Source organism: Sorghum bicolor, chromosome 1, assembly GCF_000003195.3.
Source record: "Sorghum bicolor cultivar BTx623 chromosome 1, Sorghum_bicolor_NCBIv3, whole genome shotgun sequence".
Classification (NCBI taxonomy): domain Eukaryota; kingdom Viridiplantae; phylum Streptophyta; class Magnoliopsida; order Poales; family Poaceae; genus Sorghum; species Sorghum bicolor.
The window spans coordinates 59,554,895-59,578,891 of NC_012870.2; the positions used below are offsets into that span (position 1 = coordinate 59,554,895).

The 23,997-nt window shown below is 40.5% G+C and overlaps 2 protein-coding genes across 3 annotated transcripts; one reads left to right on the forward strand and one right to left on the reverse strand.

Annotated features, from left to right (window-relative positions):
* Positions 456-6,587, forward strand: LOC8062849 (hippocampus abundant transcript 1 protein). Of its 2 annotated transcripts, XM_021458329.1 has the most exons (15): positions 456-472; positions 745-989; positions 2,686-2,797; positions 2,968-3,080; positions 3,201-3,323; positions 3,433-3,668; positions 4,458-4,533; positions 5,037-5,123; positions 5,231-5,311; positions 5,406-5,438; positions 5,528-5,581; positions 5,680-5,721; positions 5,878-5,956; positions 6,072-6,142; positions 6,213-6,587. In XM_021458329.1, exons 2-15 carry the CDS (start codon positions 816-818, stop codon positions 6,273-6,275), a joined length of 1,344 nt encoding a protein of 447 aa, XP_021314004.1. In that variant the 5' UTR covers positions 456-472; positions 745-815; the 3' UTR covers positions 6,276-6,587. The 2 variants fall into 2 exon arrangements, with proteins under 2 accessions (XP_021314004.1, XP_002465000.1); XM_002464955.2 differs by lacking the exon at positions 456-472 and having other exon boundaries at positions 609-989.
* Positions 9,862-12,466, reverse strand: LOC110431960 (DDB1- and CUL4-associated factor 8-like). Its single transcript, XM_021451826.1, has 5 exons — positions 12,276-12,466; positions 11,594-11,845; positions 11,352-11,495; positions 10,539-11,264; positions 9,862-10,285 (listed from the first exon to the last, which is right to left on the reverse strand). Exons 1-5 carry the CDS (start codon positions 12,405-12,407, stop codon positions 10,043-10,045), a joined length of 1,497 nt encoding a protein of 498 aa, XP_021307501.1. The 5' UTR covers positions 12,408-12,466; the 3' UTR covers positions 9,862-10,042.

Genomic DNA, 23,997 nt, shown 5'->3' on the forward strand with positions numbered 1-23,997 from the left:
AAAGGCTAGCTGCCGCTTTACGTACTAACTGATGATGCTTCTCTTCACCGAATATATGTATCAACAAGCAAGTTAATTAATATATGAAAAGGAATACAAACGAAGGTGAAAGGCACCACCACCAGCGCCAATTTTCTTCTCCCTTCGTACGTGAGCAATGCAATGCAAACCGACTCTTATATACTTTATATGCACTGCATTGCTTTTCTACCCTGTCTTTTCCTTTTTCCCCTCTCGCTATACTACTGACCCTTTTTCTAATTTGGATTCGACGGGCGGCTAACCTTCAAGAAAATGCTACACACAGATCCGATCCGCAATATCATACCTTTAGTATTGTTACCTTGCTTTTCCTGTGTGTAGGAGTACGTGCTGGGCTCTTGTCGACTTTCCTTGCTTGTTGGGCTAATATCATCGATCGACCGTTCGATGATGCATCCCTCCTCTCTCACCTGTCGGTGACATATGAGACGTACGATTCTGTTTGCGTGGTATTTTTTTTTTGGTTGATGTTGATCGATTTATTGTAAAAGAAAAACAATTTTCTGTAAGTGAAAAAAAATAGCAGCTAGCCTTAGCATATCTGGCCTTCTTCGTCAAGCCATCATACAGCACACAACACAACACAACACAACACAACACAACACAACACAACACAACACAACACAACACAACACTTATAAAACCAGCCGGACAGAGCGAACGAATGAACCTAATAAGCTCGGTATATATATATATATGCAGGAAGGAGGGCAAGAAAGAATAGAAGAGATCGAGGCCGCCGGGGGAACGGAACTGAATTGAAGCAGTGATACATGACGAAGGTGGAGGAGCTGGCGGGGCTGGGGCACCTGCTGGTGTTCGCCTTCCTCTTCTGCTTCTCCGCCTTCATGGTGGCCCCCGTGATGACCGACGTCACCATGGCGGCGCTCTGCCCCGGCCGCGACGAGTGCTCCCTCGCCATCTACCTCACTGGCCTCCAGCAAGCGGTAATTATTAACCAAGCTCTCCCTACCCTACCTCACTGGCCTTCAATCTTCATCCTTCCCTGCTTTGGCTTCTTCACAATTTCACTGCATCTGCAGTTCTGCATGCATGCTTGCTTGTTCACTGCTGGGCGTGTGCATGCTGGATGCGTCGATTTTGATTTCCTTCTTTGTTTAATATAGCTAGTTTAATTATGCAGCTCCACCTTGGACCGCCTGTCTCTACCTAAGCTAGCAATCGATAGCCTGATCTGCTGCCTGTCTTTTTTTTTTCTTTAGATGTTTCTTTCTCTGTGTACCAGTCAGGATGCACGACAAGTCATTCACTCTTTTCTTCAAGCCGATTGATTATAGCACGTACGGTACGGGGAGTGTGGAGGTTATGGTTGCTTGTTCCTATTCTCGAGTTCTCGTCCCACTCGAGTGTTCCCTGCCTGAGCGCGGAGAGAAAAAAAAAAGGCCTCAATGCATTTCCGTCCATGAACATGGAGATGCATGGCATAGACCATGGAGATTTAGCAAGTGCGCAGTGGGGATCGACATCTGGCCCACTGATGATCACCACGCATGACGCATCTCCATCAACTTTCTTTAATTAATTCCACTTGTTGCCTACCTCAGTGCCCTGAATTAAACAAAGCTCTACTAGTACTAGACACAAAGCGAGCGAGCGAGCTTGCGAGATGCCGGCTTACAATTGGCAGAGAGTGCGTGAGGTAGACTAGACTACTAGACTACACTAAACGTGACGTGAGAGAGCGTCAGCTCAGCTGGCTTCCTGCCTCCGATCCGTGCGTTTCTCCGGGACCCCGGCGTGCTTTAGCTTTCCAATGTCGCCGTCTCCGTCACCGTCACCGTCGCGATCGATATGGTGATGGCGCTGTTAACCGCCATGCCGGTCGCTTTACTTTGAGCATGCAGCTAGCGGCCCATTATACAGTATATTGTCCTTGTCGCCCGGCCCTGGTAACTTTTCTTTAGAAGAGCTACGACCACTGCGCGCAGTTGAGAGGGAGATCCACCACCGGCCAAGTGGCCGCCGCGGTCCATCGTGGTACGTCACGAGGCCGGCCGGCCATTTCTAGCACCACGCACGCACGCATGCAGGAGACTTTTGCCGACGTCTCAAGTATACAAACGTCGCACCGACCACCCTTCTTTGCCATTGTTTGTTACGTTTTCCCCGGTCTGGTGTCAAATCTCAAAAGCAAATTAAGGCACACCGTAGCACGTCTTGAAGCTGGTAAAAACGGGAACAAAAGTCGCCGCCTAGTACTCTAGTACCCGACTGGGAGTAAATGGAGAATTTATAAAGAGAAAGCGTGAAAGGAGCAGTGCCCGGTCTCTCACGCAGCGGTGGTAATAAAAAGCTATAGTACTAATGCGTGTCAAATCTGCCGGAAAGGCGGGCGAGGCCGAGGCGAGACCGCGACGCATGCAGATGGCCGGCCACCGCTGCAGTAACCCGGCTGTCGTCCAGTTGCTCTCGGACTCGATCGGACCACAGCGAGGCCGGCGTGCCGGCAGCACCACTCGATCCGCCACTAGCACACCCACTACTGCAGCTGCAGTCTCCACAAAAATCATGTCATCGGCGCCAGCCCACAAACGACTTTACCGATTTATTACGAGAGAAAAATCATGTCTGAATGACTGAATCTGAATTCGAATTCTGAAACATGCGTGTGTTTTGTTTCAGGTTACTGGTCTGGGCGCGCTGGTGCTGACGCCGGTGGTGGGCAACCTGTCCGACAGGTACGGCCGGAAGGCGTTGCTGGCGCTGCCGGCCACGGCGTCCATCGTTCCTCTCGGTAATCCATCCACCGAAGCATCATTCATTAATTCTTGCGAGCACTAGTGTCTCTGTCTGTCATCTGTCAGGTGATGCGGACTCAACTAAACTGAAGGTCGTTGTTTAACATTACGTACGTATTCTGTTCTTTGTTTCCGTGTGCGATCGATGTATATATATATAATGAAGGAATCCTGGCGTACGGGCGGACCAAAGGTTACTTCTACGCGTACTACGTAACCAAGACGCTGACGGCGATGGTCGCCGAAGGCACCATGATGTGCCTCTCGCTTGCTTACGTGGTATGGTACCATTACTATCTCTGCCTCCATCAAGCTGCCGTCACCAGCTGACAACCAATGCATGCAAGTTTGTTCATGCACTGATGTATGAACCCTCCCGTGCTCTGCTCGTCGGTGCAGGCTGACAGGGTGCCGGAGACGCGGCGCGCGGCGGCCTTCGGCGTCTTCTCCGGCGTCTGCAGCGCCGGCTTCGTCGCCAGCACAGTGGCAGCCCGCTTCCTCCCCGCCTCATCCACGTTTCAGGTCGGAAATGCAATGCATGCATCCGACATGTTTCTGTTCTGCCACTGCCACCCGATCTCTGGCAAACCAGCAGCAGATTATATACGTATTCTTGTTCTTGGTGCTGCAGGTCTCCGCAGTGGCAGCCGTGGTGACGGCCGTCTACATGAAGGCCTTCCTCCAGGAGACGGACGGCGGAGCCTCCATATCCTCCTCCTGCAGCAGCAGCAGCAGCAATAGCGACGAGGAGGCCTCCCGGCCGCTCTGCCTTCCCTCCAGCAGCAGCAGCGAGGAGGCGTCGCCGAGGCTTCCGCCACTTCGGAAGGCGCCGTCGCTGTCGGAGTTAGCAGCCACTCTTACCAGCAGGTGACGTCTGTTGAGCCTTTTCCATTCCAAAGCACTAGGGACACACCAAATACTGATAGGACTCTTGATTTCTTTTTTGCCCCCTTAACAAAAACCTGTAAATGGGCTGCATTGGGTCCCTGCAACCTGCATTATTGCAAAGCCCATTCACTGTGGCCGAAACCGATCGACTCTAGTTATAAACCCATACTGTTTCGAAAAAAAATCTATACTTTTTTGTGTAGTAAGCTGCGGCAAGCCTAGCTACACGATGGCAGTGCATAAGTTTCTTTCAGAGAACGACACAAAGTCACAAAGTGAAGTGAACGTCTATCCTATTGTCTAATAAGCGACAATAGATGATTAAATAAGATTTTTTTTCGCACGAGAGGCAGGTCATTGTATTAAATTAAAAGATAGAAAAAGTATGGTCACTAGAGCATAGCTAATTAAGGCCTTAGCTTGTTTAGATCCAAAAACTTTTTGGATTAGAGCATTTATAGCACTTTCGTTTGTATTTCACAATTATTATCTAACTTTGGACTAACTAGACTCAAAAGATTCGTCTCACAAATTACAGGTAAACTGTGTAATTAGTTATTTTTTTATCTATATTTAATGCTCCATGCATGTACCACAAGATTCGATGTGTGATGAGAAATCTTGAAAAGTTTTTGGATTTTGGGTATAACTAAATAAGGCCTAAATAAGAATACAACCACTTCATATGTCTCTATCTTAATATTCCCTCCTGAATGAATGCTCCAAACAACTTTTCTAAAATGGAGATGCTTCAAACAACTTTTGCAGCTCAACCTTCTCTAGGGCGGCCGTCGTCACATTTTTCCATGGCCTTGGTGAGACAGGCTTACTAAGTACACTACTGGTACACCTCTTTGCTCTCTGTTACAAAGCACACAGAAATTACACATGAAGATCGAAGAGTAGTATGCAAATATCATGGGATGAATACTATGCAGTTCTCCTGAAAAATTTCAGTTCGTGGATTCATGAACTAAACTTATATTCAAATAATGCCAAATATTGGCACTGTCATATAGTCCCTAAAAGAACGAAAATCGCACTTGCGAAGAAATCAAAAAGTTACAAGTTTAACTAGTTTTATAGAAAATAGTATCAATGTATATATCTTTAAATAGGTATTAGTATAAAAAAATATATTACATGATTAAACTAATGATAATACCTATTATGCATCATAAATACTGAGATATTTTTATATATTTGGTTAATAGACTTAGAATTGTTTGACTCATTGCAAAGGAAGATTTCCTTTCTTCTTAGGGCAGAGGAGTGTGGTACATCTGACTGACGGGCGTTTTTGAAAGTTACTTCTGACTCTTCTTCCCTTTGGGTTGCAAAATGCAGTACTTCCTGAAGGCAAAATTCCATTATAGCAAGGACCAGTATGCCAATTTGCTACTTATCATTGGCATTACAGGAAGCTTCTCGCAGGTACAATTTTATCTTGAATGTTTTTCCAAAATAACTTTATGTGTGACCACTGAAGTGCTCAAATTTTACTTAGCTGTGTCTTAAGCCGTTTAAGAATTATGATGCAGCTAACTGTGATGCCACTCCTAGTGGCAAAGCTTGGTGAACAGAAGCTACTTGTCGTAGCACTTATAGCGAGCTGCGGGCAGGTAAGGATGCTGCTTAATTTGTTGGATGTACTGCATATTTGTCTTTGGTTAATTCAGCAATAACTATTTGATTTGCTCCGTCTTGGATGTGCAGGCATTCCTATACAGCATCGCATGGTCGTTCTGGGTATGCAAGTGTTCAAGTGGCAGTATTTTTTCTATGAGATATTGATCACATTGTTTGTTCTAAGTCTCACGTTGTGCATGGTTTTTAAGGTCCCTTATCTTGCCGCAAGCAGTGTAATACTAAGCATGTTGGTCACACCTTGTGTAAGTAATTCTTGTTATAATGAAGCTATCTAGTTTTGTTTCTGGTTCATCGCGACATATTGTGAACTGAACTTTTTTATTGACTATTTTTTCAACAGATAAGAAGCATTGTATCAAAGAAAGCGGGGCCTTTTGAGCAGGTAAAAAACATGGGTCAATCACAAGCAACTGATAGCTTCCGTCAATTTCCCACTATACATATGAACCAAATGAAGTTTCTTCACAATGAAATGGAAAGCTTCTTATGTTCCACACCACCATGTGACTCCTTTTGCACCATTTAATTTGCAATCAAGGGAATGGTCCAAGGGTGCATCACTGGAATAAGCTCAACTGCAAGTGTCATATCTCCTCTAATTTTTACTCCTCTCACAGGTATATGCATGCTTGACATTGAACTTAACTTATTAGCACATCTAATAAAACTAAGAACATGTAAGCTCTTCAGATTTTGTTTTCCATCCTAATTTGTCTCCACTTGGCTTCACAGCCTGGTGTCTGTCAGAAGCTACGCCTTTCTACTTAAAAGGTTTCAGCCTTGCCTGTGCTGGATTTGCAACGGTAGGTTCCAGTTGAATATGTTCATTGCTACAATAAAGCTGTTTTGTTCTTTGATATCAACTTCTTGCAGCTGGTAGCGTTTGCAACGAGCATAAGTATGAGGCCAGGTGAAGTGCAGACTGATAGGAAATAGATGACCTATTGACCTTTTTGTATTATGGGTAAAAGAAGGTAGATACATGCCTGTAATAGTCTTTACATCCTACACTTAGTCTTCTACTACCATTTACTATTCAATGTCAAATGGAGTGATACTCTATAACTTCCTTGCTGGGCCACATTATTAGTGGATCAACACACTGCACAGCGGCCAGCGGGTAGTATTGTAAATATCAGAAACTCTTCAGATGCTTGAGTACATTATATTTGAAACAGACCCTCAATTCTTTGCCTTGTAGGGAACGTACGTAAGGCTGAAATAACTAAGCAGTGCTGTACTAATTTCGCTGAGCAATTCCACTTTTTAACTCCTGATTCTAATGCGTATCAAATAATCAGTGGACAAAATATAGCAGGTTTTTAGAAAAACAAGAAAGCCTTTCTAGCTCATGGTCTTTCCACAGAATATTGTGCCCCCAGTTGTAATGCTCTGTCATATACCATGTGTCCTGAGACCTGACGCATGACTAATTGAAGAATATATAGTGAGAAATTGATGAGGAACACTGTCTTGTTATTGTTCAACTTTTGTTTCTACTTATATCTCCCATTTGCATAACTATGTAACAAATTTACTTATGCGAATTCCTTGTTCATTTACAAACTCCATGGCTCTAAGTTGATCATTTTTCTTCTAGCAATTATTACTGTTCGAGCAAATAACACCAAACTCCAAAGCACTTGTTAACCTGCAATCTTTAAATCCTATTAGTCGTCAGCAACTACCGCAGGAAATATATGCAGCAAACAGATAGATCCAGTGAAGTGATATGATTAAGCCTCACCTAAAAAAAAATCCTATTCAGCGCTCATATTCATTCAGTAATGTCGGTAAATACTTTGTATAAAGTAAAATAGACATCAGGGTAAGCTTCACAGGAATGAAGAATAGTTTTTTTTTTGTCCGACAATCTCTAAATACGATTCTTGCACCAAAAGCGGGCACCCGACAGTGATATGATTCCTGGAAAAAAAAACGGGCACCCGACACGTCACTCGCTAACCTGCGAGCCATTAGATAGAGCGACAAAGCAATATACGGATCGGTTCAGGTCTCGTACCCGCTTCGTATCCTTCGTGGGCCGCGCGACGCGTTTGTCGGCTGACTGTTTCCTTCTCGGCCCCTCCGCCGCCCCCATGCTCTCCACTCCGCCCTCCGCTTGCCGCGCCACCAGAGCGGGCTGGAATCGTGGCCACCAGCAAGCCGGCACAGCGCACGGGCACGATGGCGAGCTGGCGCTGCTGCCTGGCCCCCAGCGCGGCAGGCTGCTGGTGAGGCGGGGATCTGGCAGTGTGCCCTCGGCGCAACGCCTCCTAGCCGAGGCGTGGGTGTGGCCGGCCTCGGGTTGCCGGCGCTAGCGGTGACGTGCAAGCCATCGGCTCAGGTCCCTTGGCGCGGCAGGCCACCAGCGCAGATCCCTGCAACCGGCGAGCTAGCAAGGTAGCGGGCTCCAGGCAATGCGGCATCCAGACGCGGCGCCGGCTCCTCTGCATGGATTAGTGCCAATGTGCAAGCTCTTATTAGCTTGTAGTGTTTATCCTCTTGTCATAGCAGCAAAAGAATAGGTAGACACTATCATACTCCTGAACATAAAGCAAAAGGGCCTTGTGTTCGATCCCCAAACTATGCTCATTCGTGAGTGCCGCCACCCAGATTACTATATGTGGTGCTATGTCAATTTGCATTGCTTCAATTTCAGTACTACTTATTCCAATAGAAATTTACCATGTATTTTCAGGAATCATCATGAAGAACTGATCCCAAAAAAGTAAAGGCTAAGGAATAAAAAAAAGGTATGTAATTTCAGCAATAACTTTCATGTAATCTGGGATCAGTTATTTCTAATCTTTTGAATTTAGCTAAACTTCTATGTGAATCTGAATGGGTTAATTTAATTTAATTTTAGTTCCAGTTTCATGTGTACTACTTGTCTGTGAGATTGCGACAACATAATTCAGCTGAAATGCTCAATATATAATCCATTCTAGATAATGACCGTGCTGTGGTAGAGGTCATGCTATTTATACAGTTGCTTAACCTGTTTAATTTGGTACATCTTTACAGAACAAAACTAAAACATCAGGTTCAGCACCCTGAAAAGAAGGTGATCTGTTTTATCAGTTCCATGCATTGCAGTATGTCTTCGAGTTTGCCTTGCCACCCTCTGATTACAACATAATTCACCCATGATTTAGCTCCTGAAACAGAATACAATTATGTCATGCTGAAAATATATCGAGAATCGATAAGACTATAAATTTCTCAGTGGAATTTCAGCATGTCGGTGGTATATGAAAATGATATACCAGCAATGAGAACATTTCAAAAAGGGTATTATTTCAATTCTGAATATAAATACAAAAACCTATATCTTATCCCTATACTCATGATTCGTTAATTATTATAACTTCCCAATAGATTGCCATCTTAGAAGACACCAATTCAAAAACTGGAACTCCAAAGCGAAGACTACATGGAGCAAGGTGTTGAAGAAAAACTCTGTTTGACCTCAAAGGCTCAAACACATAGTTAACTATACATATTCAGAATAAAAGATTTCAGTGCACGGAGTTGCAAACTCTAGAATAATACTAGGCGATGATGGATATGACTGCACAAAAGATGGTTGCTCATGCAAGCAATATGATTGGAAGTAAGAAAACTCCTCCATAACTAGAGATGGCAACGGGTACAAACCCGCTGGGTTTTGCCATCCCAAACCCATGCCCGCGAAAATAAAATCTGTCCGTTAAAAAACCCATGACCCATCACGGGTTTAGTTTTGTGCCCAAACCCATGCCCATTCGGGTCACGGGTACCCACGGGTCACCCATGATATCAATAAAATTTAAACTTATTTCATAGATATTTTTTAGATATAAATATCTCATGTAGTTCAACTTTTTTGTCTTTCTAATCTAAGAAGAGAAAAATATTATAGATTTTAACTATTTGCCTAGGTATCACTAAATAGTATAGATTCCACCACTCTCTCCTCTGGTTGTCGATATGGGACTAAAAACATCATGTTGTGAGTAATAACTAAAAACAAACATATGTGGGCTCGTTTTCCTTGTTAAAACCCAGATAGACAACACCATCTCAAGCAAATGTGTAATGTATGGATAGTTGGTTTTGTTCTTTTGCCAACAGTAATTTCAGCCATAACTTTTTCGACCAGCCAACAGTAATTCCTATCGCTACTCCTTATGCTACATAGAAGACAACCTGCCGCCGATACTTGTTTGACGGATACGAGATAGATGAGCTATTGCTCGGCAGAGCAGCTCTCTCAACACAACATGATCCTTCATCTTCAATAGATGCTCTCTTTTGGGAATAATTTGATCCCAAAAATTTCATTACTAGGAACAAACATGTATTACTGGAAATAAATACTTATCCTACTACACTCAACAAAACAACTAATACAGAAAAACGGTCCATCAACACTGCAAACAATCCACACACTGGCCATACGCGGCAACACCACGAGCATTTCTAGTTAATTATATGGTGCAACACCATTGCAGATTTCATAAGATAGCACACAATTTGGTTAGTCAAATTTTTTCATTAAAATAGCCCACTAAAAACATACTTATAACATAGAAATGACAAGCTACTAAATCATAGTTGTTCTGTTATATCATCCATGAGAATGTGATGACTTATTAACGTATATATTTACAATTTTGAAACGGTACTGAAAGGTAGACAACAGATCGTTTGAGTCAACACTATTCAGAGCCATCAGAGGTCTCATCATCATCATCGTCATCACCATCATCATCAGATGACACACCTCCAACTGCAGCCCGTAGCACTAGATTAAGTAATCCTGTATTGTCCTCATGGTCCTCTGATGAATCTTCTTCAGCTGATCGCTGCCTATGTTCTGATACCAGTATGTGTTGGATCAACAGATCTGGTAAGTCAAAGCGCCAGAACTTGGCTCTTCTCTTGCGAGGTCTCGACTGGAGCTGCCAAACAAGGGAGGTACTCAATAAATTGTAAATGTTTAAATTTCAAATATCAAATGAAAATGGATGACGCTGAACTGGAAAAACGAAATCATGGAGAAAGTAGTGATGTACACATATACCAATGTCTCCACCAGATCAATAAATATGGCATCCTGACCGACAGATTGCTACAGTTTCTCCACTGTGAGGAGAATATATGTTGGCCAAAGGTAGAGATGATAAGGGGACATAGATGGCCAGGGGATATTACCTCATCAACATTTACCACAGGTGCCCGCTCAATTGCAGAGGGAGTCCAAACTTTGACATCATTATCAATTCCACAGCTCGCAATTGTCATAGCATGAGGATGAGGCTCAATGCAATTCACAATGCACTCATCACCCTCCATGGCTCGTAGAAACTTCCCATCTCTCTTTCTCCAAATAAACATCCGACCACAATCTGACCCACTGGCAACATATTCATCATTTGGCCCAATGAAACTCACACGCTTCACGGTTTCACAGTTGCGATGACCGACATATACCTGAGGTGCAGGTTGAGAAACATCATGTCCAGATGCTAACGTTGTTGATTTGCACCCTTCATTTGCTCCTATCTTAACAGATTTTTTGGGGTCAGATCCCAGCCCTCCATTTTTAGGGAATAGGTAAATATTCTCTTCATTGTAAGATACAAGCAACTCACTCAGGTGAGAGAACGCTAACCCTGTTATCCCAACACTCTTATCGTCAACTAGATGTGGTGGACAATAGCAGTTAGATGTGTGACCAAAATCAGATGATCCATCCCACTTGCACTTGCGGATGTCATACACACGAGCATATGCATTACTTCCTCCAACAGCAAAAAGATTTGGGTTCCTTGGATCTATTGCAATTGCATTTAGGTGGATACGAGTTGAGGATACTGATTTAATGAAGGAGCTTCTGCAAAGAAATAGTTTTGAGGCAGTATTTGTTCTGAGATCAAACTGCACAGGAAATAAATGGCTAATTAAACTTGGTTATAGTTCAGTTTACAAACACCTGAAATACTGCACCTGTTTTTAATGGCTTACTTGTTGAACAAGGCCATCCTCACCACAGCTGTAGAGGATATAAGGGCTACCGGGCTCTATAGCCAAATTGTGAGCCCTTCCCCCATGTTCACCAAGCAATGTTGTGGAGACGTCTCCACCATCCTGTATCTTGGCAAGCCTCACCTGGTAGAGGCACAAGAGCATCACAGCTGATGAAAACTGAGACGGTGAATAAGATCAACTAAAGTTGAACAAGAAAGCAAAGGAGCTAAGAAACCAACCTCGCCATCGGCAGCACAAGTGACAATGGTCTGGTCGTCTGAGCAGGGCATGAACCGTGCCTGGAACACATTGCCACCATGTCCTGAATGAAACTCTAATTTGACGGTGCCAGTGTCCCAGTCCCACAGCATCACCCTCTGGTCATCAGACCCCGATACGAGGATGTCACCGACCTCACTGAAGCTCACTGTGTTGACGCAACCCGTGTGTCTGTCAAGCTTCCGGTGAATCTGAAGCCGCATCACAAGGTCCTGTAAAGGAGGTAATCGCATCAGCCACACACACACAAAAAAAAAAAAATTGCATCCAGTATTCACTAATTCTGATTAATTTACTAAGGAACATGCTAGCAATGAGTTCGTGATTCGACCGTCCTGTTGATTGAACACTTTAATAGGGCACATAACCAAGCCAATACGTCAGCCAAACACCTACGCAGCACAGAAATCAAATCAACTGGCACCACCCAACGCTAAATGGAACTCAGCACGGCCCCCAATTAGCACCACACGGCCCGGGCCCGAGACCACGCCACGTCATTGAACGCCGGCCGTCCAGCCCGATCGCTGCGCGCGCCGATCCGCCCCCGCGACACGGATCGAGATGCGGCGGCGACGTGGGGATTGAGAAGGGCACAGTGCGGAGAAGGAACGGAACTACAGAAGGCAGGGGGGGACTGACCTCGGAACCGGCCGCGCGGCGGGCGAAGCGTCGCGGCAGGAGGTCCCCGACCTCGCGGAGGCAGAGGTCGGCGGCGCCGTGGCGCGCCGCGACGGCTGCCCCTGGGCCCGGGTGCCTCCACGGGCGGCGCATGGTGACGAGACGAAGTGTGGGTTGTGTTGTGTGGTGAATGCGAGCAGCACGAATCCTCCAGAAGGGAAGGGCCCGAGGAATAGGGGTCAAACGAAGGAAGTTGCGGCCCGCGCATGAGATTGGATGCCGTCATGCTACTGTCCTGCCGGGCCCTGCCGATGATATGTACACGTGTCGAGCAGACGAAGGTTGTCTGCGGTGAGTTTGGCAAAACTAGTACTATTTCAATATTTTAGCAAAAACAGAAAAAAACTTCCTCTAGTAGTTTAGTAAAATAGCTCTTTAAAAACAAAAGGTTGTTAAATATCTTTATTAACTCATAAATTTTCAAAGTCGAGAGAACTTTCTGTCTCTCTTTCTTACACATATTTTCATGTCCAACCACCATATGTACGGGTTTCCATTGCCGCCGTTCTATAGGTCAACGCTATTGCCTCATGCTTTCCTCTACGGGTGTTATTATCTTTTGTTCGAAAGCAAGGTATGTTGCCTTCATATGTATATAGTCTGCTATCTTTATATATATATATATGCTCATCGCTTGTATTAGGCGGAAGACATGAATGCTAGGCATGCCTTGCTAGCCGAGTGGTCATACAGAGCTAGTGCTCACATTAGTGCGATGCCGAGAAAAGATATAATTTTCTTTTCAATTTTTTATAAACAATATAATAAACCAAAGAATATTAAATGTGGGTCCTATTATAACTTTTATAAAGTTGTTATAGGAGACTCTTGAAGAAGACCAAAAATTAAGGTTGCTATTTCTTTTATTAACTTGCTAAATTAATTAGTTTAGTAAGTAAATTATACCAAACTCTTTGAAATGCTCTAAGGGGGTGTTTAGTTCCTCTCATATTCAAAAAAATTTTGAGTTTTGGTTTATCATTTTGCAAAATGGAACTAAACACCATGCAAAATTTTTGGCAAAATGGTGGTTATTCTCCATTTTGGATTTCGACCTCAAGAGGCCGAAAAAACCTAAAAGAGCCTCATGAGGATCTCATGAGGACAATAAATTCTGTATTTTGGATGGAACTAAACATGACCCTAAAAATTTTGGCATTTTGCATTCCATTATTCCAAAGTAGTTGGCATTTTGCATTTTTTTAGGACTTGTTTAGTTTCTAAAATTTTTTGCAAAAAACTTTAGATTTCCTATCACATCGAATCTTATGGCACATGCATGGAGCATTAGATATAGATCAATTTAGCAAGTTAATAAAAGAATTTTTTTGAGCATTAGATATCGAAATTTTTGGAGCATTACATCGAATGTTTAGTTCTGTTATACAGTTTGTCTATAATTTGCGAGACGAATCTTTTGAGCCTAGTTAGTCTATGATTGGACAATATTTGTCAAATACAAACGAAAATGCTATAGTGTCTATTTTGCAAAAAAAATGGAACTAAGCACCCCCTTAGTTCCCCTCATATTCCAAAAAATTTTAGGTTTTGGTTCATTGTTTTGCAAAATAGAACTAAACATTATGTAAAATTTTTTAAAAAGGTGGTTATTCTCCATTAGCCTCAAGAGGCAGAAAAAAAACCCAAAAGAGCTTCATGAGACCCTCATGAGGGCAATAAATTTTACATTTTGGATGAAACTAAACATGACCCTAAAAAATTTGACATTTTGCGTTCCATTCTTTCAAAGTAGTTGATATTTTGCATTTTGTATTTTTTGGAACTAAACACCCCCTAATAATGGGAAAGACGATGGAGGTGAGAAAAAACTAGGTAAAGGGTGTTTAGTTCTCCTTATATTCTAAAAAGTTTTGGGTTTTGGTTTATTATTTTACAAAATAGAACTAAACATCATGCAAAAGGATGGTTATTCTTCATTTTGGATTTTAGCCTCGAGAGGCAAAAAAAAAAAGACCAAAAGAGCCTCAAGAGACCTTGACGAGGGCACTAAATTCTGCATTTTTTATGGAACTAAACATGATCCGAAAATTTTGGTATTTTGTATTTCATCATTCCAAAATATTTAGAATTTTGTATTTTATATTTTTTGAACTAAACACCCCCTAAGTACCGTCTCTGTCAATACGTGGTGCGGATTGTTCGGCCGATACGTGGGTCACCTTATCATTTTAGGGCCTGTTTAGTCTTTCTTGCTAAATTTTAGTTAGCTATAATAATTTTAGTTGCTCTTAAAATAACTAGTGGGACTAAACTATTTTAGCTTTTTTTACTCAATGTATTTGGAAATTTAGTTACTAAAGTGATTAAAGTTTAGACGAGTAAAATTTAGCAAAGGGAAATAAAGAGGCCCTTAATCATATGCATGCTAAATTAGATGCTTCATGATTCACACATCAGTTGGACATCCGTATCATGGCCAGTTCCAAAATTTTTTGCAAAATAGAAATAGTAGCACTTTTGTTTTTATTTAACAAATATTGTCTGATCATATACTAACTAGGCTAAAAAGATTCGTCTCGCAAATTACAGGTAAACTGTATAATTAGTTATTTCTTTCACCCACCGCGTGCCTCGACGCCCTGTCCTCCACGCCTCCCCTGCCTCGATGTCCGTGCGCTGCCGCTAGTAAGAGAGTCCAGAGGAGAGAGGAGGCTGAGTGGAGGTGTTGGGCTGGTGTTGGTATAAATTAACTGTACTCCTTTAAATAAGATTTAAGTAAGATTATCCGCAAGCGCACAGATATCGTACCAATGTCACATTTTACCCAGAGGTTTTAAATATCGTATCCATAGGGAATAGTTGTGATGATGACCAAGTATATCGACTTAACCCTACAATTAGGCTAGATCATATCAAGAAAAAGGAAATCGCTAATGCACTATGGTTCTAACTACGGTAAACTTTGTATGATATCGTCTTATTGGACAAGTAACCCGAATAGGAGAAGAAACAGAGTAATCTCCTACCAGGCACCTATAAGCCTATCAGTCCTATCAACGGGAAGTGGACTATAGAGGAATCAACGTAGCTATAAAGTCACCTATGCGAGCTACCACTGTCCGCCTGATCAGGGGACATCCATAAGTAAACCTAGTCTAGGCACCACGCCTACACTACGAAATACTACTTCAACCAAGTAATTACTAAGATCAAAGCATTCAATATGAGTTGTGAACCAAAGAACAAATAAGAACAAGTTGCTTACTTAAATCGGAATGGTAAGTACAAAAGTACCTCAGAACGTAGCTCCGGGAGAGGGAACTGGATCGAGACGAATACAACCACGAAGAAGCGCTGACAGGCCGGAACTCCTCCAGAATCTCTACTCCTCTACTCAATCTCTCTAATATCTAAACAAGACTAGATCTAGAAGAACTAGTCTCTTCTAATTGGTACATCTAGATGAACTAGAACTAGTTCAACTAGAGGGACCCTAACCCTAATTATGTAGAGAATATGAAGCACTGGGGTATAGAATGCCTCTTAGGGGGAGCCTTGGGCGTCATTATATAGGCCGAGGTGGAGTAGGGGTCAAGGAATCGCCACGTCAGCGATCGGCGTCTTCACCTTGTGTGCACCGTTAGATCAAACCGACTTAAAATCGACGAAGAGATACTTTGCTTGGCTTCCAAGGAGGCGTAGGAGGAAGACTCCAGAAGGCGGTGACCATCGGGCTAAATAGGGCGCCGACCAGCCCCAAGGTGGAGCCGGCCGGCCCCACCTTGTTTCCTCTGCGGGTCTCGTTCCTCCAGGTGTCTTCTAGACCCTTCCTGAGTCTTCTCGTGATGTTTTCCGTCGCGGATGAGTGTCGTGGTAAATATGCACTAGAATCCCTCTTTTCAACTTTTCTAAAATTCACCCTAGAAAATACAGAATATGCAAAACTCGTGGAAATTGTCAGATAAAACTCTAGAATAGTGTGTTTTCATGTGTTCCCTTGTGTCTAAAGTTCTAATAAATATTGACGTTATCGACCGTCAACAATACCCCCAAGCTTACCTTTTGTCAGTCCCTTGGCGAACTACCCAAGCCTAATTATTAATATATTTGCATCAGGAGTTGCTACAATACTTTTATTTCTTTTAAGTACACTTGCTTTTAAACATAAATTTTTCTCTGGTCTAACTTCCAAACTTACCCACTTTACCTTTAACCATGGAACTTTACAACTTTTGCATAAATCTTGAGTAATCGAAAGATAGAACAATCAAGTCAAACACTATGTCTCCAATTCTTTACAGTACTAATATTCCAGAGTTTTGTAAGTTTTCAAAATAAAGCTCAGAGCATAATTGTATGACACCCTCAAGTCTCTTATTATATAGTATTTATGGATCTCGCTGAGGCATTAAAGAGGTTATGCCTTCCTACAACTAAGGATATATAGTGGAGCTTATAGGAGTGGCAATAACAAGGATGAGCATACTTGTAATTCATATATTGTAAAGTCAAACAATGGATCCATAGAGAATCGAGGCATACAATCAAACTAAGATGTGTATGTGTATGGAATAGGTGTATATAGAGTATTTAGTGGCTAATCCTAATTCTACTTTTGCTCTTTGAAAATAACTCCCTCCTTTAGAACTTTTTGCAGGAAAACCATGGGCTATTTTATTCTTTCTTTATTTCTTATTTTTTCCTTTCTCTTCTCTCTTTTTTAATCTAAGAGGCGGGCATCTATGTACCCATTGTTTTAATTGTTGGACACTTGTCCATCTTTTACTCTCCCTTTTTTTCTTTTTAAATATTTTTGCATAGCCACATGCATCCTTTGAATATAAATCATTAGAGAGATAATGATAAGAACTTAGAGCAATTAAATGGGAGCTGTCCTATAGGGTATTTTTTTGTTGTTGTTTACTCCCACTGTTGGAGAAAACATTTTTTAAGGTGGATCTAGGTGAAAGTGGAAAATAATTGCGCTTACTCCCAGAGTAGGAGCAATGCAAATGTAGGTGTAGTGCGTAAGTGATCTTGATTTTAAAAGCATGACAAGACTCTCATAAGGTATACAACAAAGGTTGACTAAACTCAATGCAAAGTAAGCAGCATTAATGCGCAAAGGTTTTCATAACTCTAAATGTATCATATATGGCTTTGGTAGGAATTTAAACTTTATCATACAAGAGCTCATCATGTAAGATTTTGTTTTTTTTTGAAAATAAATCTCCAGAACTTAGTAATGCTAGGAATAAGATAAATAGCAGCTTAGAACTTCATGTATAATATCAATTACCTAGACTCAGCTTAAACATATGCCTCCACAAATTTTAGGTTCAGAGTAAATTCTTATATTAAAGTGGTCATGTCTAAAACTTAGGAGAATTCATGGTTGAAAACTAGGCACTTGAAAGAAATTACTGTAGAGCAACTATTCATCATCTCCAAGACAAAATTTTATTATTCTCTAATTTTTATTTGACTCTAAACTACACTATATGATCACACCTTAATATATAGATACATATTTTGTTTGGTTGTTATTCATTTCTATTGGACTCAGAAGACTCTAAAGATATGGACGTTCATGTACCCATATATTTTTGGTATTTTTAATTCTCCCTTATATTTTCTTATGATACTATTCTGAACCTTCATGTGCTCACATATTTTTGATATTTTATGACTATATAAAATAGACTCGATAATCGCCTAGGTATAGTTACCTGATAACTAGGGGATACCTCCAAGCTAGATGTTTGCAATAGTTGGTGTTGATGATCTTCAGAGTGAGCTTACCGGCAGCGCTCTAGGTGGGTGCCACTAATAGACTCTCTCCTTGTCATAATGTTGTTTCTGCATAATTACTCTAAAAAGAAAACCAAAACTCGAGGCTTGAATTTGTTAATAGGTTAGCGGTCAGCCAAAGAGTAATTGATCACCTTTAAGAGCTAGCTTTAATGTTGTCTAATTTAAACAGGATTTCAATTTTCTCTTATTTTTGATTTTTCTATTTATGATGCAGGAATTTAAATGCTATATTTTTGTTATTTTTATTTTATGCCACCACAGCGGATATTCCTTTGAAAAATACCATAGGGTATCCCCATGGAGTTTGTGATGCCATAAGTAATGCAGTACATATTTTTATTGTTTTTATATCTTTTAGTGTGTAAACAAAATTATGCTACTAAATAAATTACAAATGCATTTAAAGAGATAACTACCATTCTAACCTTATGGCTAGGGTACGGTGTTTTTAGTCCTTCGAACTGGGCTTCTTCTTTCACTTTTGTGTATCTCTCCATCTTTAGAGATGGAGGTCTTGTTAGTTGCATACCTTTAGTGATAATGATGTCACCTTTGTTCTTTGATTTGGCCAGTAGGTTGAATGAGAGTTTAAATAGTAGCTGGCAGCATCTTGCTCAGTGTGCATGTTCACAGAACTTTTACTTGTAGAATTAATAAACTTTGCTTGATATATTATCTTGTTTGCAAAACTAAGGTAGAGATCAAGTGCATGGACTCTGCTAGTGGAAAAACACCAACATAACCAAATCTATTTCTTTATTTAATTTTCTCCATCCTTAGGCACATTAAACAAGATAAAGTTGGGTTACATGATTTATTTATTTATGAGTGGTAAGATCAAAAGATCAAGCATTTAATGTTGCATTTAAGTTCACATGACAGAAAAGAATGAAATTGCTTAATCAATGGAAGGATTGTCTATCTCTATATAAATTTTCAAATAAGTATGTCTATCATCTTCCCAAGATTAAATATAATGTTTTAACTTGTTTAGTTAAGACTGAGATTAAGGGGACGGTGTCATAAACAATCTTAAAAGACAAATCATGTTGAGTTAACCAGGTTAATCAATTTAAGTTGTAACTCTAGCATGTTTGTGTTTTAATTTATGTGCACACCAAGATCAAGAGGAGAGAGTGACCACTTACCTTAGAATATTACCTTCATTATTAGAGCGTGATGACACTAACTGATGGAGGGTAAATGACTGGTGGTCTATCCTCTTGCATCTTGAGTTGTTCATAGACATCTTGTCTCCTCTATTGCGCTCATTCTTTTGCCATCTTTTGCTTCTTTAATCTGTTGACTCTTTTCACTCCAGTCATTATTATGCTTGCAATAGATTAGTGGACAACACATACCCGAAGGAGTATACAAGTTTTTAACATAGGTTGCTTGTCCAGTATTTTATTTTGCTCTATCTATGCTAATGAAAAGATAGTATTAATATTGTTTTAGCATAGATTATGTTTTATACAGACATGGCTCGAGGCAAAGTAACTTGTAGTAGAAGATAAAGTGAATGAATCATTAATGTTCACAGTTCTTTCATTCATGATGAATGACCCGTGTCTTCTTCTACAAAGTTATCGAAGTTTATGATGTGCTCTGTCTTAAATCTAAATTCATCTCCTCACTTACCCAAATTAAATTTAAAACTTTTCCTCTAGGGGTTAGTCCACAAAATATCTATTGTCTACTACAATATATTATTAGTTCAAAATTCAACCTAGACACCACGTCTAATTTGATTTAGGAAGGCATTTTAACCTAAGCACCACACTTAATTCAAAAGGTGTATGAAAATACTCCAAACCTTAAGGATACTATAGCAAACAAAGGTAACATGAAAGTTTATAGAGTGTTATTCAAATGGAGATGAAAGAGCATGATTAACAAATTGCATAAAGGTAGAGACAACCAATATTAGCAACATAAGATTTTCTAAATAAGGTCATTCCCCCAAGCTAGAATTTTGCAAAGTAAATGTAAACTTGAGTGGATGTAATTCAAAATTGCATAATGATAGGTTAGTGATACTTGGTGCTGCCATTATTAATTTTCTCACTTCAAACCTAAAATGATTAGTGACAAGAGTATTCATAGAAATATTTTGACAATTATATTTCTATGCTAAAGGTGCAAGCTTAATTCATTTTTTTAAGAGTGGTTATTTTAGACCACAAAGTTGTTCTTGGGAAAGCTTCTGATTATTATAATTTGAGTTGGTGAGGTGGTTTCCTCTAGAACATTAGCCTTTGTGCACCTATATCCAAATTACAACAGATCTATAATAAACATATGCATCTACAACCACCCTCTTAATGATTTTATGAATAGGTAGAATAAGGGGTTGAGGATATCGTTTGTGATAATATTAGAGACTAATTGATCCAGGAGATTTCTCATATCAGCATGGGTCTGATAGGGTGTTTAATGAAATAATTCACATGCTCGACAATATGATCTCCCTTTACAAACTCCAAGGGTGTCTCTTCATGGTTGTCTATAGGCAATAAGTTTGCCTCTATTATTTCATGCCTATGACATTTATTAGATATTTTATTTTCTAGGATTGCCCATGAATTGATGTCCCTAAGGTTGGTCTCATCTAAAGCTTTCTCTAAGGGGTGGGTTTTGTTTATCAAAGAAATTGATTTAAGCTCAACATTTGAATTTAGACCAAGTTTAGATGCTAGTTCTAAAACTTCATCGTCTTCCATCCATTCTTTGACAATAGCATATGTATTTCTCATATGTTCTACATATTTATGCTATTGCCATTGCTCTTCTTGGGTATTCCTATAATTTTTATGACTCCTATTCTTAGGATGTCTTGATGGATTTCTAGGGTCATTATAAAGTTTAGTAGAAGGAGAATAAAAAGATTTATTGGGGTCAAGGATGGGTTTAGAGATAGGTTCAAAGACATTTAATACGGGCATAGAAGGGGAGAAGATAGAATTTATTTCTAAGTGGCTTGGCTCTCCGTCTATGGCATCACTTGGCATGCCATCCTTGAATTCTTCCCAATGTCTTTTTAGGAAGGAAAGGAAGTTGATGATGCTTTTTCCAAGATACTCTTCTAAGAAGATCTGATATGCATTGATTTAGGAGCATCTTAGCTAATTGGAAGTCTAAATCATTAAAGTGGAATTTAAAGGTTTAGGATTGATAGCTAAATTTTGGGAATGAAATGATTGTGTTTTAGCTACGAAGACTTCCGTTTTTAGTTTGGATAATAAATCCTTTTCTTCTTTTGGGGAGTTCAGAAATAGCCAGAGCAACTCTTTTGAGCATAATCTCTTGCTTTTTAAAAGATAAGAAAGAACTCTCGAGAAGATAAATCAAGGGATTCCTTGTAACTCTTGGTAAGACCCAAATGTTGAATAAACATGGGACCTAGCAAACCAAGATCAGGATTAATGATCCCATGATATATTTGAGAAGGGTTTATTATATTATGTAGATATGGGCATAGCTTATAGATATTATGATAAGGTCTATGGTTTAAGGTTTTGCACATGCCATAAAGATAGTTGTGGAATTTAAATAAATATCCATAAACACAAAAAATAATGAAGAGACTGCGATAAAAACAGGACAATATAAAAGTATAATACAAGATTAAGCTAAACTAAGTCAAAATCAGCAAACTATTTCCCGGCAACGGCGTCAAAAATGCTTGTTGGTATAAATTAACTACACTTCTTTAAATAAGATTTAAGTAAGATTATCCGTAAGTGCACAGATATCGTACCAATGTCATATTTTACCCGAAGGTTTTAAATATCGTATCCATAAAGAACAGCTGTGATGATGACCAAGTATATAGACTTAACCCTACAATTAGGCTAGATTATATCAAGAAAAAAGAAATAGCTAATGCACTCTGGTTCTGACTCTGGTAAACTTTGTATAATATTGTCTTATCGGACAAGTAACCCGAATAGAAGAAGAAACAGAATAATCTCCTACCAGACACCCATAAGTATATCAGTCCTATCAATGGGAAGTGGACTATATAGGAATCAACGTAGCTATAAAGTCACCTACGCAAGCTACCACTGTCCGGCTGATCAGAGGACATCCACAAGTAAACCTAGCCTAGGCACCACGCCTACACTACGAAATACTACTTCAACCAAATAATTACCAAGATCAAAGCACTCAATGAGTTGTGAACGAAAGAACGAATAAGAACAAGTTGCTTACTTAAATCGGAATGGTAAGTACAAAAGTACCTTAGAACGCAGCTCCATGCGAGGGAACTGGATCCAGACAAATACAGCCACGAAGAAGCGACGATAGGCCAGAACTCCTCCAGAATCTCTACTCCTCTACTCAATCTCTCTAATCTCTAAACAGGACTAGATCTAGAAGAACTAGTCTCTCCTATTTGCTACATCTAGATGAACTAGAACTAGATCAACTAGAGGGACCCTAACCCTAATTATGTAGAGAATATGAAGCACCGGGGTGTAGAATGCCTCTTAGGGGAGCCTTGGGCATCATTATATAGGCCGAGGTGGAGTAGGGGGCAAGGAACCGCCACGTCAGCAATCCACGTCTTCACCTTGTGTGCACTGTCGGATCAAACCGACTTAAAATCAACGGAGAGATACTTTGTTTGGCTTCTAAAGAGGCGTAGGAGGAAGACTCCGGAAGGCGGCGGCCATCGGGCGAAATGGGGCGCCAACCGGCCCCAGGATGGGGCCGGCCGGCCCCACCTTGTTTCCTTTGCGGGTCTTGTTCCTTCAGGTGTCTTTTAGACCCTTCCTGAGTCTTCTCGTGATGTTTTTCGTCGCGGATGAGTTTCGTGGTAAATATGCACTAGAATCCCTTTTTCAGTTTTTCTGAAATTCACCCTGGAAAATACAGAATATGCAAAACTCATAGAAATTATCAGATAAAACCCTAGACTAGTGTGTTTTTATGTGTTCCCTTGTGTCTAAAGTTCTAATAAATATTGACGTTATCGACCGTCAACAGCTGGCCAGGCCGGCCCAACACCGGTCGAGAGCAGAAGAGGGATGTAGATTTTTTTTATTTAGTAAATTTATTTTGAAGCCCAAATTAAATGTTTGATGCATGAAAAATTGATTATATTTATGTATGATGCATGGAAAATTAATTAGATATACATATGATGCATGGGAAATTAATTATATATATGTATGAAGCATGAAAACTAATTATATATATGTATGAAGCATGATAAATCAGTTATATATATGTATGATGTATGGAAAATTAATTATATAAGTGTATGATGCATGGAAAATTAATTATATAAATGTATGATGCATGGAACATTAATTATATATATGTATGTGCATGAAAAATTAATAATATTCGTACAAGGGAAGTAGTCACAGGCTTAGCGATCCTAGGACGACAATTCCTTGGTCGGAACATTCCAGAAGACTACTGCAGGGTAGAAGTATCGATGATCAATTGATCATCCAAGGATACGAGGACGACATGCTAAATATCCCTGGTCCTGAGAGTATTGAGAAACTCAGATAGGCTATCAAGAATTTCATCTTTTGGCCTCGACGGGATGTCTGGTTGAGTGAGCCACCACCAACCTCTAAAGCCCTGCCACTAACTCAGGAGTCATCACCTACCGATCCTCTTCCTAACCCACAATCATCATGTGCCCAGACTCTTTGTAACCCACCATCGTCATTGATCATGTCTGATCCTCCTAACCCACCATCATCAACTAACTCACTAACTTTGCCACCAACATTGCCATTTAAGTATCCACCTTCACCACCACCCAAAGATCCTGAACAAACGATTCCACCACCATCGTCGCCAAAGAAGAAAGCAGGCAAAGCTAAGAAGAATTTTTCAGTATCCAGATTGGTTTCCCCCTTGAAGCCAAGAAAAAAACTACTAT

Coding starts and splice junctions, on each gene's coding strand:
- LOC110431960 (XM_021451826.1), bottom strand. CDS start 12,407: ATGCGCCGCCCGTGGAGGCACCCGGGCCCAGGGGCAGCCGTCGCGGCG. Junction 11,846..12,275: donor GCCGCGCGGCCGGTTCCGAG/GTCAGTCCCCCC, acceptor CCTCCTTTACAG/GACCTTGTGATGCGGCTTCA. Junction 10,286..10,538: donor CTGTGGTAAATGTTGATGAG/GTAATATCCCCT, acceptor CTTGTTTGGCAG/CTCCAGTCGAGACCTCGCAA.
- LOC8062849 (XM_021458329.1), top strand. CDS start 816: ATGACGAAGGTGGAGGAGCTGGCGGGGCTGGGGCACCTGCTGGTGTTC. Junction 5,582..5,679: donor GCATGTTGGTCACACCTTGT/GTAAGTAATTCT, acceptor TTTTTTCAACAG/ATAAGAAGCATTGTATCAAA. Junction 5,957..6,071: donor AATTTTTACTCCTCTCACAG/GTATATGCATGC, acceptor TTGGCTTCACAG/CCTGGTGTCTGTCAGAAGCT.